Source organism: Daucus carota, chromosome 2 (genome assembly GCF_001625215.2).
Source record: "Daucus carota subsp. sativus chromosome 2, DH1 v3.0, whole genome shotgun sequence".
NCBI lineage: Eukaryota > Viridiplantae > Streptophyta > Magnoliopsida > Apiales > Apiaceae > Daucus > Daucus carota.
Window position 1 is genome coordinate 48212658 of NC_030382.2, and position 19790 is coordinate 48232447.

The 19790-nt window shown below is 35.0% G+C and overlaps 2 protein-coding genes across 3 annotated transcripts; both read right to left on the reverse strand.

Moving 5' to 3' along the window:
* Positions 1-237: 237 nt before the first annotated feature.
* On the reverse strand, positions 238-7743 carry LOC108210261 (chaperone protein dnaJ 15). The gene is made up of 12 exons (XM_017381569.2): positions 7467-7743; positions 7013-7240; positions 6455-6578; positions 4216-4298; positions 4032-4143; positions 3855-3959; positions 3672-3722; positions 2290-2379; positions 2093-2201; positions 1839-1987; positions 1712-1765; positions 238-747 (listed from the first exon to the last, which is right to left on the reverse strand). The coding sequence occupies exons 2-12, from the start codon at positions 7138-7140 to the stop codon at positions 526-528; spliced, it is 1227 nt and encodes a 408-aa protein (XP_017237058.1). The 5' UTR covers positions 7141-7240; positions 7467-7743; the 3' UTR covers positions 238-525.
* Positions 7744-8972: 1229 nt separating this feature from the next.
* On the reverse strand, positions 8973-18025 carry LOC108209282 (zinc finger protein BRUTUS). Of its 2 annotated transcripts, XM_017380101.2 has the most exons (14): positions 17475-18025; positions 15931-16140; positions 14922-15116; positions 14470-14837; positions 13673-13898; positions 13288-13456; positions 11974-13173; positions 11649-11820; positions 11338-11559; positions 11110-11247; positions 10757-10991; positions 10588-10647; positions 9727-9798; positions 8973-9648 (listed from the first exon to the last, which is right to left on the reverse strand). In XM_017380101.2, exons 1-14 carry the CDS (start codon positions 17757-17759, stop codon positions 9517-9519), a joined length of 3684 nt encoding a protein of 1227 aa, XP_017235590.1. In that variant the 5' UTR covers positions 17760-18025; the 3' UTR covers positions 8973-9516. The 2 variants fall into 2 exon arrangements, with proteins under 2 accessions (XP_017235590.1, XP_017235591.1); XM_017380102.2 differs by lacking the exons at positions 8973-9648; positions 9727-9798; positions 10588-10647 and having other exon boundaries at positions 10784-10986; positions 17475-17895.
* Between the last annotated feature and the right edge of the window lie 1765 nt (positions 18026-19790).

Sequence of the window (19790 nt, forward strand, 5' to 3'; positions counted from 1 at the left end):
TAGTATTACTTCTCCAAAAAAAAAAAGAGAATATTATCACTTTTTCAATATTATCTATTTATTAAAATTTTATTATAATGATAAAAGTTCAGCATCTTACACTTTTACGAATACGATGCCTACCGCATAATAACATATATTTTGAGTAGGTTTTTCTAAAGAAAGCAAGGACCTCCTTATTCCAAGTAGGTGTGCTCAGCAAAAAGAAAGAGCGAGAACATTCTGCCCGAGAGGATATGTGAATAAGTTTATCACTAGGAAGTTCTCTTTTTCTATTACTGAAAAAATAATAAAAACAGAACACACAAGGTGTACTAAATTCTGTATTCTATAATCTGACAATAAACAGAAATACAGATGTAAATTATATTTTTGAGTAGAAACTAGAAGGATTGGAGGAGAAGTTGTGAAGGTGACGACAAATGGCAGATACAAATCCACAAGTTCAGGCAATCAGGTAGAAAGCGTAGCCAGAGCTTTTCAGTGCTAGGCAAATATCTAAAAAGATCAATTACTTACTCATATTTAGCCGCCCTTTTTGTCTGATCCTTTCAAACCACCAAGGTTGAACCATTTCTTTTTGCTAGACTTATCTTTCTCATCATCCCCGGGGCTCTCATCCCTAATATCTTCACCTGGTGCATTGCTACTACTACTGTTGCTAACGCTGGAAGTGCTCTGAACAACAGGTTTGTTAACTGTAAATGTGGAATGTATGCTGTCTCGTTGTTTCAGTAGCTCATCAACCTGATTTTATTAGCACGAAATGGGGATAAACTTATCACATTTGTCATTTTTTATATGTCACCAAATTTGCTAAGCAACATAAAACAGGAGAAAATTCTCCTGCAAAAATTTACATTAGTTACTGAACCTAAAACAAATTTACTGGAAATAAATAATTTAAAAGGAACCTCTACTTACATTCAAGACATTGAAAATAATTTTAGTGAAGTTCACCACAAGCACCACAAACATGCAATAGGAAAACAACATATGCAAAATATTTTTTTCTATTCAAGTTAAAAATTTGTCAAGCGGTAGTTTTAAGAGCAATGCATAAGATGGGAAAAATGTTAAGGTTGTCGTTTGGTTAGGGTAAACTAACAAAGTAAAAGGGAAACAATAACCTCGTTGATGTTTGTTTCATAAAAATTACTATTCTCTTTCACTCCTTTTGGTTTTGGGTTTACCCAACATCCCTCATAATATATTTCCCACCCCTAACTAGGCATTTTTAAAAATCAAAAATAAATTTTAATTTAATTTTAATAAATTAAAAATAATTTTGATATATATAAGTCAAGTTACATTTTTAATAAATAATCTTAATTAATAAAAATATAAATAACTTAATTTGATTTATAAATATAATTATATATGACTCTTTTAAAATTATATAATTATTAAAGAATCCGATATAGAATCATAAAAAAATTATTCCATTTCCCGATCAGATCAAAACCAAACAGGTAATACAATTCGGCATCATTCTTTTCCTTTCTGAATTCCACTTTGTTCCTCCGAGTCGAACCAAACGGCCCCTTACTGTTTTTGAGTTGTGAAGAAAGTCTCAGCAATTTTTACTTGATGCTTTGCCTTTCTTGAAATATTTCAATGTGCTATTACTTTTACTATAACCTCGTGTCCATATTAATAGAAACATAGTATGAAACACAAACAGCTACAACGGCTTTGAAAGAGAACTTACAGACTGCTTTTCTTGGCTATATCTGTTAGTCACTTCTTGGTAGCGTGCCAATGCCTACAAATGTCAAATGTATCAAGCTTTATTAGCCACGCATATACCACCATGGTCGAAAAAATTATGTAGTTACCTTTCTGTATTCCGTTTCAAATTGGCGCAGCTCATTTCTCTTTCTCAGGATTTGAGCTTCAATGTCCTTGAGCTTCTCTGTTGTATCCTCGTATGACTTGGTGCAAAGAGCTTCGATTGTATAACTAGCTGTTTTAAAAAAGTTGTCGCCTGCATAGGTCAGGGGCAAATTTAAGTAGTAATTAACTCCTCTCCTTCTGGGGCATTGAGATCATATACAAAAAAGACAAAATTGTTATAAAAAAACTAACGCACCATAGACAGCAAATATGTGAGTGCCAGCTTTTAATTCTGAGACTTCACAAGGTTGTAGGCCTTCCAACCTTTTAAAGAAAGCAGCCTCAGGGTCCTTGGCCATTGCTAACTGCAACTCAATTAGAAATTTAACTCATTGATTCAAGATAGATAGTGCACATATTTTTTTGTTAAAGATGTAAAAGCAACTGGCATACCGCATTTACGGTTGAATCCATTCTGTAAACTTGAAAATGTAAAAAGTACATCCCTGCAGCTGTCACCTTGCCAGCCTTCTCACTGTCTTCCTGTGCACAAAAATTAAGATCACTGTTAGTGTTGACTACTCATGCATCAGAGATTTCATTGCTCAGCCTATTAACACCTTTAGCCTTTAGGCCTTAACTACCTCACTTGGCATAATGGCATCTCATAGCCATATTTTAAATTTTAAATCTGACTACAACATTTTATTTACTGCAACTATGTATAAATATTCTAAAAGTTTCAATTGTATTAAGAGCAACCCAATATAACTGATTTACTGAACTTATCTTGATTGATGCACATCATTTATTTTTATTTTTGCAATCCATTCTTTGTTGTATAGCAACAGCACGAATCTAGAATTCCAAAGTCAGTTATTCTAAACTTGCCGAATAGCATAGCTTGTTCTAATGGTCTATAATGATCCAAGACCCGAGTGTATGAACATGATAGACCAACTTTAAACGTCTCCTTTGGGACATCGTGAACTTAATCAACAGAATCAACAGGATCAGAATCACAATATTATCTAGAATCTAATACACTGCCCTTTTAATTCTCTCGAAACCCAATAAAGTGATCTAGAAGTTAAAATTTAGATGACAAAGTTATTGAGACATTAAAGAGAAGGGAAAAACCTAAATGAGGGGAAGTGAGAATAAGTATCGCTAAGCTAGTTACGACTTAAGCAGCAAATATATGAAGTTAAAGAAACCCTTGAATCTTATGAGAACAATATGTATACCCGGTCCCAGTAGTTTATCAGAAATTACTTGGGCTTCATAATATGAACCATAAATCTATAATAGAGATATTAAGTTTTTGTAAACTCTGAAAACAATCTTTTCCAAATCCTAGCTAGCTGAATAGATAAAAATAGTATAACATTCCAAGCTCGGCATATATGTGCCCTTAAATATTATCACCATCTCCAGTGGAGTCGATTCGAGTTAACAGGCCAGTAAACCGGATGACTACTTAACTAGGACCCTGACCACTCATCCATAAATCAACAAGCTGAACATAACAAATTATAGTAACTATCAAATTTGATACAATATGGCGATAAAGAGCTGAAATTCTAGCATCATAACTGAAAAATAGTTTACGTCATACATCAGAAAATGTATGAAGTATGAAGATAGAGTACTTTCTAGTTCAAGATTCAGTTTGATCATCAAAATAATTAAATACACTCAGCAAAAGAATAACAATTAAATACACGGCAATAAATCACAACTTTCATTCTTAATAACAAGATCAAAGATATCGTAAAACTGAATGAACATTGAATCAGCACAATAATAGAATATACAGCTAAAACTTATAGTACCTGTAAAGCCAAACCATAGCCTCCATTGGCATCATGTTCAAAGTATAGCAACTGAAAAATAACATGCATATACATGCATTAATATGCCGCTGGGGGAAAATTAAGGCTCTTTTCTCAGAAAGAAATGGTGGAGGCCAGAGGGATGCAGCAGTGTTAAATAACTTCATTGTGCATTCGACATACCTTGAACTTGCTTTGTGCAGCTGAAGTAACTCTAACAACTAACCCTGCCTCAGCTTGTTCCTCACTTATAGTAACGCCGAAAAAGTGGGCACTTTGCTTTTCTACCTGTTAGAAGAGCTTAGAGACGATAACTTCATCTAAAGTATAAAAATTTATAAAGCTATAACAAAGATTCACCTTTCCACTAACTAATGATCCGACTGGAAGGGGCCTGACGGTCACGGTTCCATTCATGGCTTCTTCAAGGACATTAGCAGAAATAGTAGTCTTGATAGGAACACCCAGCTTGCTAATAGCAAATACTTCATTAGCAAACATATTTTTAATAAATGAACCCCCCAAATTTCAGATAGAAATCTACCTGAATAATGCAGCAAACACAGTATTGACAGTTCCAAGATTAGATAAATCAATTTCCATATCCATGCCATCAGCATCAATAGCCTATTAACCAACAGCCAGCACTATTAAGTATTAGACAGAAGACAATTAGAAATGGTTAGTTTGATTTTATACTATGATATTAGAGTCTAAACATTAAAACTTTGGTAGTCGGTAAATCGATCGGTCGTTAGTCCACTAGGAAAGGAATACTTTGGTCATCCACATTTTTCGGTGTTGGATACTCGGACAAGAGTATCCCCATATCAGACACAGGGATACTTTCACAATCTTTTCTTTTAGATTTTCTTCTTTACCAAAACTGTTGTAAAGTAGCTACTTTCACAAAAGGAAAGTATTGATATTGGTAAGAAATTTTAAGAAAAAAATGATGTCAATATTAACTTTTGCGGAAATTAAATATTAATGTCAATTTTCATCTTTAAGATGATAAAGTTAAGAATTTGCTTCAATTTGCATTTAGTGCGTAGTTTTGTTTTGTCAGAGTTATTATGTGTGATAGGAAGATCCATTCTGATTTCTATTTGTGCAATTAGCACACTTATGAGTTTTAAGCTCCCAAAATTTGGCTACAAGTCGCATATAGGAAAACATTGAAGTGTGGGGATGTCCAGGACACAAAGTGTAGTATGATGAAGGTGTGAACATTGAACAATTAGGAGACTACTGCTGACATATAGTATAGTCAATCACAACACAGTTATATCAAAAGTATACAGGAGGTGAAAGAAGTAATTAATTAAGTACTTGACGGCGTTGACGCAGACTTTGTCAAACAGACTGCAAGCTTGGTCTAAGAAATCAACTCTGGTTGCAAAGTCTAAACTAAAATGAGGATTACATTACATTATTCACTGGGACTCTGGAAGAACCTTAACTCTATTTATTTGAGTCTCTATAATCTGAAGAGTGAATACAGTATGTATATGCCTTTGCAAATTACATATTCACACATGAAGGCCATCAGTGATTTACTACAAATGGCTATGACATGTTCCTTGCATGATCAAGGTAAAGAAGCATCATTGTCATATCAAATTAAGTCTTACACAATTTGAGCTCCAATTGCAGGGCCGAAGCTTTTGGGGGTAGGCAATTACATGCCTATACATAATTCTGTGGCATACAGAACGCCTAATATATAATGTTCTTAAAATTATATAAACTTCGAGCCTAGAGGTTTGTTATATATGCAACTTGAACAGTGAGGAATATAAATATACAATATTTAGATTGACATGCAATAAATGGTTTTAAAATTTTCAACAGATTTAATTGATCTAGTATGCCAGAACTATTAAGTGTTTGTAGATGCCTAGAAGGAGCATCTGACAGCATCCTATATTTAAATATTAGTTTGATATCTGTTTTAAGTTCATCTCCACTGAAGTTATTTGTCCCCTTGACACAATTAATGGCAGCTAAACGTTCACTCTGCAGATGTATGATTTTTAAAGGCGAGTTGCAACAACAAAGAAAAATCTTACCCCTTGATCCACCAACTAGATTAGGTACAACCCGATGTTTAATAAATTAACAAGGAAACCATTCATTTTATAGAGTGCGTCAAATGCAAAGAAAATTATCTGTGGAAGTATAGCAAGAGTCTTAAGGTGCAATGTATTATATGTTAGACATACTAGTTTAATCTAGACAGTACACCAGGTGGCATTTGTTAGTTCGTAAAAGTAGGGTTCCCTTAACGTACAGATGTTCGTTCCAGTGTAGTACCATAGGAGTCACAATGTACCATCTAGTTGCCACTTACCGGGACTAGGCTAAAAGTGTCCAACTTGGAGACATGTCCAGTGTCGGACTCGGTAATATTTTGTAAAACATACATGTTTTTGGCCTAAAGTAAGTGTCCGAGTGTCTATACCCATGTCCAACAAAGGTACTAAAGGCAAAATGAACAATCAAGGTAAAACAGTGTACCACTACCCCCCTCTCAATGTATTTTCATAACTTACAAATTAGTTCGATACGAGGTTGGTGATTAGCACTAGCAATCTCGTTGCTAGTTTTCAAGATCTCAAAAATCTCACGCCTTTAAGGTTTGATACACAGAATTGAGAGATTCCTATTGATATAAAAGGTAATGTATGCTGGAAAAGGACAAGTGCTCAAAAGTGAAAGTACCGTAGCTTGAATCTCCCCTAAGCAGATCATGTATGAGAAAGATATTTAAGAAAAAGTACCTCAAACCCAGAATTGTCATATTGCCTTCTTTTCTCTGGAGCAGACAATATACTGTAGGAATATGCAACCTCTTTGAACAATTCCGAGGCTTCAGGATTGTTGACATTTTTGTCAGGATGATACCTGTTCAACATTACATGTTAAAACCAAAAAAGTACTAATAACATCAGTCAGGCTTTGTGTTTGAGTCATTAGCTGTTCTCTATCAACCAAAAAAACCACCTCCAATTTTTTTCCTTGACCACATAAATCCATGAAAAACCACATAATTCAACATTCTGCCATCATTTGTTTCATATCATTATCGCAGTAAAGTTACAATGACATTAGTAGACAGATGAAGCTCTTCATATATACCCACCTGTTTTGCATTACTAACACACATAACAGTTAAACCAAAATTAACCTGAACTTTTAAATTAAGTTAAAAATGCCCCATTTTCTGAAAAGATGGCTGCAATACTAAAACCAAATCCTGACAAACAGGCCCAAAGAAACACCGAGAAACTCATAATTCACGAGCAAAAGCATTAAAAAAAAGGAAACGGAGAGATTACTTGAGAGCAAGCTTCCTGTAAGCCGTTTTAATCTCCTGATCAGAAGAATCCCTTGAGACACTCAATACCTCGTACGGATCTCTACGAAGCACAGGGGCAGAAGACCCCTCCACTTTCGAACCGCTCATACCTCCACTTGTCTGTTTCTTGCTCTATTATCCAATAAATATTTTCAACCAACTTAACAACCTCAATTGAACAATGAATGCACCTCTTTATACGCCAAATCTACAATCAAAGATTCAGCAGACTTTAGATAATTTATATGTGTGGTTAAACGATGCTCATCCACAAAATGTAGACACACAAACAAAAGAATTGGATCACTGTCTCGATTCTTGGGATAATACAGAACGCAAGAAACAAGAAACGAAATAAAGGGAATGAAAATCAGAAGATAAATTCAAAGATCTAAGCAAGCAATAATTTGGGGAAAAGTGAAGATTTTATTTACCTCGCTGTAAATATAAAGAGCCGGACAGATAAGAATGATGGTGAATAGTAGTTTAGATTTGAAGCTGCGAAGTGCGACCAGCTTGGTCTTCTTGTATCCTGCTTTAGGAATATACTTGTACTGCAACTACGTATAATATTCTGTGTGTGTCTGGTATTACTACGCACGTTGCTGCTCAGACAAAGAACGTTGAGATGAAGTTATTTTCCCCAAATTATCAGACTTCTGATTTCATCAAGCTACTATTCCCGTTGACTGTGCACCAGATTAACTCCTCCTGTATTTGCTAAGCGGATTTTAATGAATTAATATTATTTTTTTATATTTTAATTATGGATAGTATCCGGTGTTCTAAAAATCCCCGATTTAACCGATAAATCCCCGATTAATCCTCTGCAGGGTCGGCCACCGATCCCGATTTTTGAAATCCGATTAATCCTTATATATATTTAATAATCGAAGTATATGTGATAAATTATTAAAATTAAAATACTATATTACTTTAAATATGAATAATTATATAGTTTATGAATATAGTAAATATATTAGTTACTAAATAGCTAATATAATAATAACTAAATATTAAATAATATTTTAATATTAAAAGAAACCCAATTTTAACTCCGATTAATCCCCGATTTCCGATTAATTCTTGAATCAGTAGCTCAACCGATTATGTACGATTCCCGATTTCTGTAACACTGATTGTATCTAATATTAAACTCCAAGTATTCAGTTAAATTATTAATTGTCTATAAATTTTAATAATTAGGCATTATGTCTCGGTCAATAAACAACATTATGTCGAATTTAAAGAATATGAAAAAGGTTGTGAAAGTCCAAGACAATATATTCATCTGGAAAATTCTTTAGAGTAAATTTTCTACTCCAACCTAGGGCCTGTTTGGCAAAATAAGTTAAAGCTTATTAAGGGTTTTTTTTAAAAAAAATTGTATATTTATTAAAGAAAATTGGATATAAATATTTAAAAGTTGTTTCACATTCATCATTTAACTAAAAAAAAGGACTTATTTCACAAAAAATAAAATTGTTCGTAATTTTCTCCAAAAATAAATCCTTGTTTTTAAAAAATAATTTTAGCCAAACGGCCATCTAGTCTGCTTTGGTATATTATATACAGTTTTAGTTTCCCCAAAATATTTAAATTCTATTAATTTTGAATCTAGAAGTCTCGTTTGATGTTAGTTGTACTTGCTTTTTATATATAAACCTAAATTTTAGAAATTAAATATTAAAATTTTGGTTCAGTTTAACTATGTAAAAATAAGCTTGGACGTACAATTCTTCAACCAAAGGGTTTGCCATCTGAAATAATTTGGCAATATTAAGACATGTTCGGAAAATCCTTAAACTTGAAAAATGCAAGACCCCTTTGAAATCCATTTCCCACAGAAGAAAATAAGTATAGCCCTGATTACATAAGTATAAGATATACAAGCTTCAGCAGAAAATATAAGTATTGCCCTTCCTACATGACATAGAAGATATACAAACTTATCCTGATCGGTACAAAAGATATACATACATAATCCATGTACCATAATTTTCATAGTTCACTGGGAAAAAATGACAGATTCTCTGTACAAAGAACCGTGGTGCAAGGTAATGAACGAAAGAATAGAATACTGAACAAAAACTAGAAATGAAGGTACCAACTACCAAACATGTGAGTTTGTTGGTCAGTAGAAACACAGTGTACTTCCTGCTTACCATAACAATTTATACGATGACTCTCTCTGAAAAAGGATCCAAGATATTAACGAGGAAAAATCCAATCTTATTAGGATGCAACCATGCAATTGCCAGCCTAGGAGGCTTCTCCCTGGACTATATAGATGAAACAAAGACCAAATGACCAGTGGATAACCCCCAACTCTTAAGCACTTGTACTTGACAAAGACTTCAGTATCATACAGTGGCTAAATATTAAACTACCGGGTCATGGAGCTTTTTACAAGGCTACGTAACTTTTGCAATATCAAGATACAAGCCTCGAACACTATTGTGAGCGAGTCCCTATTTTACCTACTTAATTCACACAATCTGGGTTTCTGTCAACCTTGATGACTCTGGTATTGTATGATCCACAGAACCCGCACTTGTGATATAGCCAGTGAAAAGCAGCATTTCCTTTTTTGTCACAGTCATTGCACAATATATCCTATATAGCCAAAATTTAATGAGTAAGGTTTGTCACTTCGAAGACTGCATCGCAATAATCACACTAATGACACTGTACCTGGCAGCGACCTCGATATTCCTCTGGCAGCACCTCAGAAGCCATTAAAGCATCAAGCATTCCAAAGTAAACCTAAGAATTAGGAAGAAAAATGAATTACATTACGGAGGGAAAAAATTGGTACAATAATGATTATTCTGCTTGTTGGATGTTAATTTGCAAAACAATCAGTATACATCTGTAATATTAGTGAGTTAGAAACGACATCAGACGCTAAAGCTTATCTGTTATTTCACAACATTCAGTGCAGACTTCTCGATTCTGAATCATGGTTCAGAGACTTAACACAGTACGATACCAATCTCAGAGAGATCATAAACATTTCTCTTTTGTTCCCAACATTATTCTTAAGTGATTTCCATTCTACAAACAAACTCTTTAGTCAATATACTCTAAAGAACGTTTTCTTAACCAATTTATAGACTTCCATCGGATTTTCCTTTATCCACGAAGATTACTCACGGAGGCAAACCATCCACCTTGTTATTGACAGATAATTGTCCCATATTTATTAATGCTTTTTAGCCCTATCAGAAATATATACAAGGGTGTTGGCTGGTTAAGTATAAAGAGTAAACCACAAAGATCCATGCTAATAACATAGTAGGTCATTGGTATTAAGGAGCTTTATTCTGCAGTCCTACACAGTCGCACGGTGTTTAAACAAAGAATCTAGAAAAATATTAATATAATTTAGTTTTTACACAGTTGCAGTTGACAAAACTAAAATATTTTACTAAATAATTTATATGGACTGAATGAATAAGCCAATTGTGTGGATTAGCATTTTGCAGAAACTCGTAGAAGAAATTATCGGCAATTTAATCCAAAGCCGATCAAGAAAGACAAGAATATCCTTACAGACATATCTCCCATTGATTTGCTACATATTGGACAGATGTAATGAGTGCAAGCATATGCCTGTAGACAGGAAGATACACATATCACGATTTACCAAAAAAAAAAAGGATAACACGAAATGATGTCTATATGCACAAAAGAAATATTGCAGTTGAACAGATGATCAAACCTGAAAGCAAGCTGAATGCATATAATGGCCACAAGGAAGTGCTCTGACACTTTCACTTGATGTGAACATAAAATCACAGCATATAGGGCAGTTCGTTTCTAGACTTTTCTCCCTGCATTTGTGGTCCAACAATTTTATTCCCAGACAGCAATTGCACGTCATACAATGAAAGAAATCAACACCAAGCCCTCTTCCCAGCCGGCACAAATTGCAAAATGGGCAGTGATAAACTGTCCTGAAGAAAGAACATTAGAAGGGAGATAATGTCACGAATCCAATTCAACAGAAGTTTTCATGATATATATTCAATATAAGGCCAAAAAGATAGAATTTTGATGGAATAAATTTACAACCTTTCATCATCAAAAAATTTGCAGTAGCTGCAATAGTACTTTGCCATTGAGAATCCATTGCAAGATGGTGTTGCACACACTGGTCCAACCGGCTGAATTTCCAAGCACTTCATGCACATCATCTCTGTAGTAGCCTTCCTGTAAATAAAAACAGAAACTTCAGATGTCATCTATATTTTTGAAATGCTAAAAGAAAGTAACAAGAATCATTACCAAAAAAAAATTTACCTATCCATCGAGTGGTCACTGACTTTGTCATGGCAGAATCTGCACGTATATAATTTGCCACAACAAGCAGCACGAACCTTGCAGTTTCGTTTGTAATGTTCACACCCAAAAATTTCTCTCTCCGGATCACGATATGATGGAGAGCATCCAACTAGATCCTCACCTTCTGAAGCTTCGCTGGTTCTTGCCTGAGGTAGCTTCTGTTGAGCAGCTATCCAACGACTGAACCATAATAAATACAATGTTGAGGCTGCAAGACAAACTTCTTAAAAATAAGTAGTACATTAATCATGTATATAACAAAGGCAGACCTAGTCATAAGATTTTGAATTAGATAGTCCTTCCTTCTTGGGTCAAGAGTTATATCCCGAGAAACCTTTCTTATCTCTGACTCAAGTTCATTTTGATTCATTCGAAAAATATCTTTCCAGCCAGGCTTAAAGGTATTGTCACTTTGGTCCGGAGCTTCATGGATATCAGTACCTGAAAATGGAAATTAAAAAATAAGCTCATCTTATGCGCGGCTGTTCATCAAGGTGAAAGACCTTCACAAGTATGCATAAACATATTAGAACAATAATAAAAACACAGTGAAGACGTAAAGATGCTTTCGTGTAAAAAGTAGTGCAAAGGAACCTTCGAGATTAGCATCATTTGATGATGATGCCTGTGAAGATGCTGAAGGATTTCCTTCCCACCATTCATCAAGCCATTCACTAAACATGGTGTTCTTAGTTGCTTGCTTCCACGTGTCCATCATTTTATTTTGCTCCTCCTGAGTAAGGGCAGAAGTTACCCATGGCAACATAGACTGTAGCACTTCTGCACCTGTAGTACCAATTATACGGCCAACAAGCTTATCTTGCTCCTCCAAAGAAACATGTCTGTCAAATAAAGGCCAGAGTTCAAGTTCTTCACGCAAAATATGTTGATCTAGGGTTACTTTGATGGACTTGCACATTCCCTGAACCCTCGTCGCTAGTTCATTGTATCTTTGCAAATTATCGTTGTGATCAGAAGAAACAGAGATATGTCTGTTTGACCTTACAGTCATTATATTTCGATGAAGTTCTGAAAGTTCCGCAAGTGTGGAAGAAATATTCTCAAACAGTTCCTCTTCCTGTTTGTGGTCCAATGTGTAAGAGTGACTAACATTGTGAAGGGTCTCTCTTGATTCTAGTGCAGGGAACACAATATCATCCTCTGCATTACTGTGAGCTCTATATAATCCCCACAACAAACGGAACCTGCCATTGAACTCCCTGAGAACAGCCTCACTACAATCATTAAGTTTTCCAGATTCAACATCCAGAAATTCTAGATCTTTGCTAATGGCCTTGTGAAACTTAAAAATGTTGTCAATAGGTCTCGTCACATGCCCAATAGTCGTCAAGCTCACGTCTGTCTCCCAATTAAAGAGACTGGAATTAAGGGAAGGAGCACTGGGACTGAATGCTAATGAACGCAGGGATTTGGCTGTAGCAAGTGAATTATTGCTATTGACTCCTAATCCAGGCACACAACATGACTGACTACTAAAAGATACTTTCGATATGTTTGTGGAGCCTGGATGGTCACTGGCATCCTTTTCATCCCTTTGCAATGAGTTCCCACTCTTGACTTGACTCTCCTGATTTTCTTTTTGGCCTAAAGAAATACCTTGGACAGGCATGAATGAGGTACAAGCACATGGTTTAGCAGACCCTTCTTTGCATCCTGTTAGCAATTTGGCAGGACAACAGCCAGTTGCAGTTGAAGACAAACAAACATTACTTGGACGACCTTTACATGCCCAGCCAGAAAAAAGGGTAACCAGAGCAATGTCTGAGGCTGGGGCTGCATTGATAAGTACGCACAAGTTAAGCATATAGTAGTCAACAAATGAATCTCCACACGAAAAAATCTACTATGCACAAGAGATATATGTATTGGCAAAAGAAGAGGTTGAACCTGCCATATGCATATTATAAAGGAATGACCTCGCTTCTTCTTCACTTAGTGAACCTACCAGCCATGGTAAGACGCACTCAATCAGTCTCAAGGGCATCACGCACAAGCTCTGATACAGAAGTTCTCGCTGTCTTCTAGGACTAAAATGCTGCCGCGCAAGTGGAAGAACCTGAAAATGCGACAAGGACATAAGAGATTGTTAGAAACTTATACAACATATAACCTCAAGCACACGCACATATACATATAAAATTTACTGAAAGTAATAGCAAGCATGAACAGGAGAGTGCACAAAAATGATGTGCAAGCTGATATGTATTTTTGTGAAAAGATAGAGGGTTTAAGTGATAATGTTAAAATAAGATTAGGACAAAAGACTGCTCACCTGAACTTCCTCATTATGAAAATGCTTCTCTATAGTGCCCATTATATGATCAGCATGTGAACACAACTTTGAATAAAATTCCGCGGAAGATGAGTTGGCTCCGGCACTTTCTATGCTTTCAATCAAGCATCTAAACTTCTCAAACTCACTTTCTTCTTCTGCATGCTCCTGGGCAAAAGAAAGTTCTGCATCTACAGCCGGAAATATAACTTTGTCCTCAGCAATGCTGCAGTCAATGTGACAAGATAGACTAATAAATAAGGATGGTGCAAAATCATAGCCAGAAGCAACTATAAAACATGAAACCCAGGAGATCCTATGAAACCATTACAAAAAGTTGCTTCAAAAAGAAGCATACTGGGCTTCAATGTGGTATCTCACTTTGTGAAGGATAGAGATCAAGTATCTTAAATATGTGCAGTTCTTGTGTACAAAATTCTTTAGGAAAAAAAAAACTCCTTTCCCATGATTTTAAGGAAACCTGAATGTTACTTGTAGTACATCCCGACCAAGACTTTGCCCACAGGCCAGTCATACATGGAAAGCATCTCTTACAGAAAGTACTACATGTGGAACATCTTTAAGCAAGATGCATACAGTCACCACTTATCATCCAAACATAAAAACTTCAACTCAAGGTCATTATCTCTCCCAGTTCAAGGGTTATCAATATAAACAAACTAACCAGCAGCGACCTCAGGATTTGGTTCCGAGTTTGATTCTTCATCCATAGTTTGATAAAAATTACTACAAAAGAGTATAAAAGAGAGACTGAAAAGGAGTATGCTTCAGCATACCTATGGAATATACAAACTTCGGCAATAAATTGCAGCCTTTTATTAAATGTGGATAGATCAGAAAAATCTCCAGATAGCTGTATCGTTCTAGCTGCTTCAGCGATATCATTCAACTCACTTTTTATTGCCTTGTGCCAATGCAATATTTCATCTACTGGTCGGTCCAGAGTGGAATTTGCAGGACAGCTGTCTGGTAACAAAATCTCTCTTTTTCCGGTGTTTGAAGATTCACAAGGACACTGGCCTTTATCAACCAAACATATGGAGGTGCTAGCCTCAAAATCTGAAGAACTTTTGAGCTCAGAATGATCTATACAACTTTTACGCTTCTTATTAATCTTTTCCCCATCCATCCAAGTGAAAATAATCTTCAATTTTAGAAGAAAAGTCAAGGAGGATACATGATGCAGTTAAGATTATTAAATCCACAGTTAACAGTCTAGTGATGTCACCTGTTGAAGCAGTTCCTCTTTTGGGATCACTCTGCGAAACCACTTGCGCATATCCTGGCGTTCATCAGAGGATATAGAGGAAGAAAGCCAAGGAAGAAATTCAGCCATCATGTTCACAGGAATGCTGCACAAAAACTGCCATACCAATGAAGCTTGCTCTTCAAATGAAAACTTTTCAGTCAACAGCGGGAAAACCTGCCAGAACCAAGATAAACTTAATTCACTGAGATATTCAAATATGTAAGGGAGGTTCAGGATACCATGGCTTTCAACATTGTGAACAAGCATTGTTGGACAAGGGATGAACCCCGATTGACTATTCTTCATTACAGCACTTTGGGGTTAAATTATAATGGACTTTCACAAAGAATTTTCAAATCTAGTTGGATAAAAACAAGCTTTGAAAAATGTTTTTGCTTTACTGGAAGAATCCAGTATGCATATCATTTACAATTTATCAATCAGTCAACATATATATTATGAATCAAATAATGCATAGATTTTGGTAAGTTTCAAGTTTGGATCAGAAATAATATATTAGGATGGTCCTAGGAGAGACACAATTTGCAATAATTAATATGAACAATGAAAAAAACTCCAAATTTAATTTAGATTCCTTCAATACATGTATAACATATGCAAACACTTGAAACAATTTCTAGTCATGGACAAAGAACAGACTTTCATAGTTGCAAAACAATAAATAATTTAAAGCCAGAAAGATGGCAATTTAAATTGATATATCATAAACCTAGCGTAAGCTAACTTGACATACCTTACACTTGAAATGGGAGACGTTAAATATATTTTTCATAAAAAATAAAAATAAATAAACATCATTCAGTATCCTATTATTCTAAGCTGTCTAACAGGACTACCATGACTTTGTAACTGAGCCACAAATTTCCATTTCCATGTATCCAAGATGTCTGTAATATCTTAGGCTACTCGAAGCTACTTTATCATAGGTAAAGCATACAAAGGCCAATAGAACAACATATATACATACCTGCTCTTCTTCCTTGGACATGTGCTGGCTAATTGATGTTTCCAGAGCTCCTGTACATGAGGCTAGTTCCCTCCTGCAACTTTCTTCATTATGCATATTTGGATCAAGCAGTGTAAAGAGTTGATCGAAAAGAAAACTTTCTCCCTCATGCTCCAAGGAATAAGTCCGCGCCACATTTTTCACACGGATATCAAGAGCTGGAAAGATAACCTGCCATTTCAAAATTCATCTGAATCATGATTCCGTGTATTGCCATGATTTATGATTGATATCAGAACTCTATATTTAGGTTTCCAGAAGGAAAGCCATTTAATTAGGAAAATATATAGGTTCAGATTTTATGAAGTTCAACGTCATTCTAATGTCATTAAAACTTGAATCAATGACGCATACAATACTGGTGATATATCTTCTGGGGACATAAAAAAGTACATGTCATCACCAACAATTAGCAAACAAAGTAGGTATCAGAATATCTTGTTCCTAACAACATGAACCAACAACAGTCAAATTATTATGACAAATTACTAGAACTGACTAGTAATTGATTGATTGATTGATTGATTAAATATATAATTAAAGGGAGATTTTAATGTGTGTGTGTGTGTGTGCAAACATTATATGTGAAACTTGCGTGTAACTTATGTGTTTAATATATTTATATATGTACATTATTTATAATGATAAAAAAAAATATGCATGTGCGTGTACACATCGTACACCAGTACACGACAAACGATATCTTCCCCAAAATCGGGTAACAAATTCCAATAAAAAATATACGATGATGTCAAAATCATATCATATGTAAATAGTTTAGTTTTCCTCGGCACAAATGTAAGAACCCTATAAAAGAATATTGAGTCACGGAACGAACGGGCATATATTCATTACATACAACGATTACAGGCAGTGGTTTTCATATGACGACCATAAAAACAATTCAAATCAAACTCCCCTCCCCACTATTATACAAATTGAAGAACATTACTGCTTTCTAAAAACAGACAAATTCCACAAAGCTAGACAAGACGTGTCAAAGACAACCTACTCCAACTACCAATTAGTGAGCACAGATACACATTAGCTTGAGAACATCTTGTTTTACAACCATTACGTAAGTTCGAGAAACAGAAACCTGTAAACTACCCAAACATGTGTTACACATAAAGTATATGATATTGTCTTCAACAAGCACTCCATATAGGTATGTAAAACTTGACACTAAACCTTTTCTTTTATGGTACTTGATACTAATACTGAGCAGCATTTGCAAGTAACATGTGCAATTACCATCACAAATACAAAAGAAATCACAATTACTTCCCGCAACAAACTTGCAGATATTTCTAGGTAAGACTGTAAGAGTTCAATCAAATCGTGATCCCAGCGCAATTCAATTACACAATAACACAGAAATTCGATACCAATAAACAACACAACAGTTCCATCACAATAAACAAATCCTGCATATCTCAAAATTCATTTAATACCATAAAACAACCACAACAAGAACACGTAATAGATACAGTATCAAAACAAACCTCATCCTCCGCATTGCAGTGATGCTTATAAATGGATCGAAGAAAGTGATATCTCTCCAACAAAGGCTTAATATCAGTCGAAACGTCACTAGCAAACGCCATAGCAGCTCGGTGGAGCGCATCTAACTCAGACCTAATAGCCTTATGAAAGAACAAAAATATCCTAATTGGCGACGCCGAACTCTTCGAACAACTCCTCTTGTTCGACAATTCCAGCTGGCTCGTCGCGCCTGCCATTACCGCTACGCCTCCTCCGTGTTGAATCCCTGACAATGGCGTCGCCATATCTATCTCTATATATACACGAGAGAGAGGGAGAGAGGGAAAGAGAGGGGGAGAGAGAGATTGTGTATTGGTGATTCAGATTACATAAACCCTAGGGTGTTTGTGTTTCCATTGTCGCCAAACTTCATCTTTTCCCAATTTTGTATGTATAATTTGTGCATCTTCTGTATGTATGTATTTATTGAATAATCCAGATTAGTTTGTTTCTCTCTCTAAAACGGAAAGGGGAGCAGAAGAATTGCTTGAATAAGGTTAATATCATGGATAATATTTGGGCTTTTTAATTTTTAGGCAAGTAAATATTGAGCATTGTTAAGGACACGTGGAATTTGAAATGCCAGGTGGAAATTATAAAAACGTTCCACGAAGAAGACCGTGTGTATGCGCGCCAGCGTTAAAACGATACAGTGCGTGTGAGAGGAGTGCTACCAAGTGTGCAGGAACGGTACGGAACAGAGATGTGCACCGTTCTGCTTGTTCACTCGTGACTTATGGTGAGATTTGGAATACCCCGCGAAATATCTACAGTAAAAACTTTGTGAATTAATAATGTCGGAGAAATTCATTAATTTATTAATAAATTATTAATTATTAATTTAAAAAAAATTTAATCGATTATACTGCACATATCAGATAAAAAGGCAAATTAGTTTATGCCTCTTAGAATTATATTGCAGTGAACTTCGGGACTCGACATAAATTACTAACTATTGTGTTTATATGTATTGAAAATCAATAATGACTTTTGAAGTGTAGTATAGTAAATATATACAAGAGGAATAAATATATTCAATATACGGTATTTTTAAACAAGTTTCTATGAATTATTAATTTATGATTTTCTCGTGACTGAAAATTATAAAGAGATCTCCCGAAAAATTATTATCTTGTAATTTTATTGAGTTTTTCAATTTTTTACATTGACCCAAATCGGGACCGGATAAATTTATTATTTTAGAGAATTTATTAGTTTACCGAATACTAATTTAAAGAGTTTCTACTATAGTTTCTTATTAAATTTATTTGTTTTCATATTGTAGTATCAGTGCTAATTGATTTTCCTACTAGGGGAGAGCGTGGGCCAGTTCGGCTCGGTTTTCCGATAAAACCGGAACCGCAACCATATATCCTCGGTTTTTGAAATCGAAAACCGCAACCGCCGGTTCGGATTCGGTTTCGGTTTCGGTTTAAAAATCCCGGTTCGGTTATAATCGGCTCGGTTTCGGTTACAAAACCGACTACAAAATTCACTTGGTACTTATTGCCCAGACATCAGTCGAAAGAATTATTTTAGGATTTCACACCATATAATCAGAGAGTGCTCCAGTTTAAGAATTTTCAGGGCAATCTTTGTCCTGTGATTATGACCTCTCTAATGTGTAGTGTGCCAAGCATCATGACTTGGGTAATATTAGCAACAGCAGAAGATAAAAATTTCTGACAGAACACAAAAGAGCTGCATATAAGAATTCATGTGACTTATAAATTAAAGTTAGAATTACATTATATAAAATTATATAGATTATAAATAATTATATAAAATTATATTTAATTATTTATTTTAATAATCGGTTCGGTTCGGTTTTTTCCGGTTCGGTTTGGAAATATAACCGGAACCGAACCAATTAAAACGGTTCGGGTTCGGTTTAATTTTTTCGGTTTCAGTTTCGGTTTTTGACGGTTCGGTTTTAGCCGGTTTTTCCCGGTTTCGGTTTCGGTTCGGTTTCATATCGGTTTTTTGCTCACCCCTATTTCCTACTACTGTATTTGAAGAACTAGGGTTATGAGTTGGCTGAGTTATTATTGACATTGTAGATAGCATCATAATTTAGTATTATGAAAAATAGGTTTTTTGAAATTTTATAAAATAAAATTTTTATTGTCAAAATTTAACTATTTTATAAATTCCACAAAAGTTAATTACATATTTCGCCAACTACCCTATAACAAGAGTTAAGATGTGGAAAAAGTTAATTATATGTATAAAAAAATATGCTTCACTTCATTTGATCTTAAACCTCTGAAAAGAGA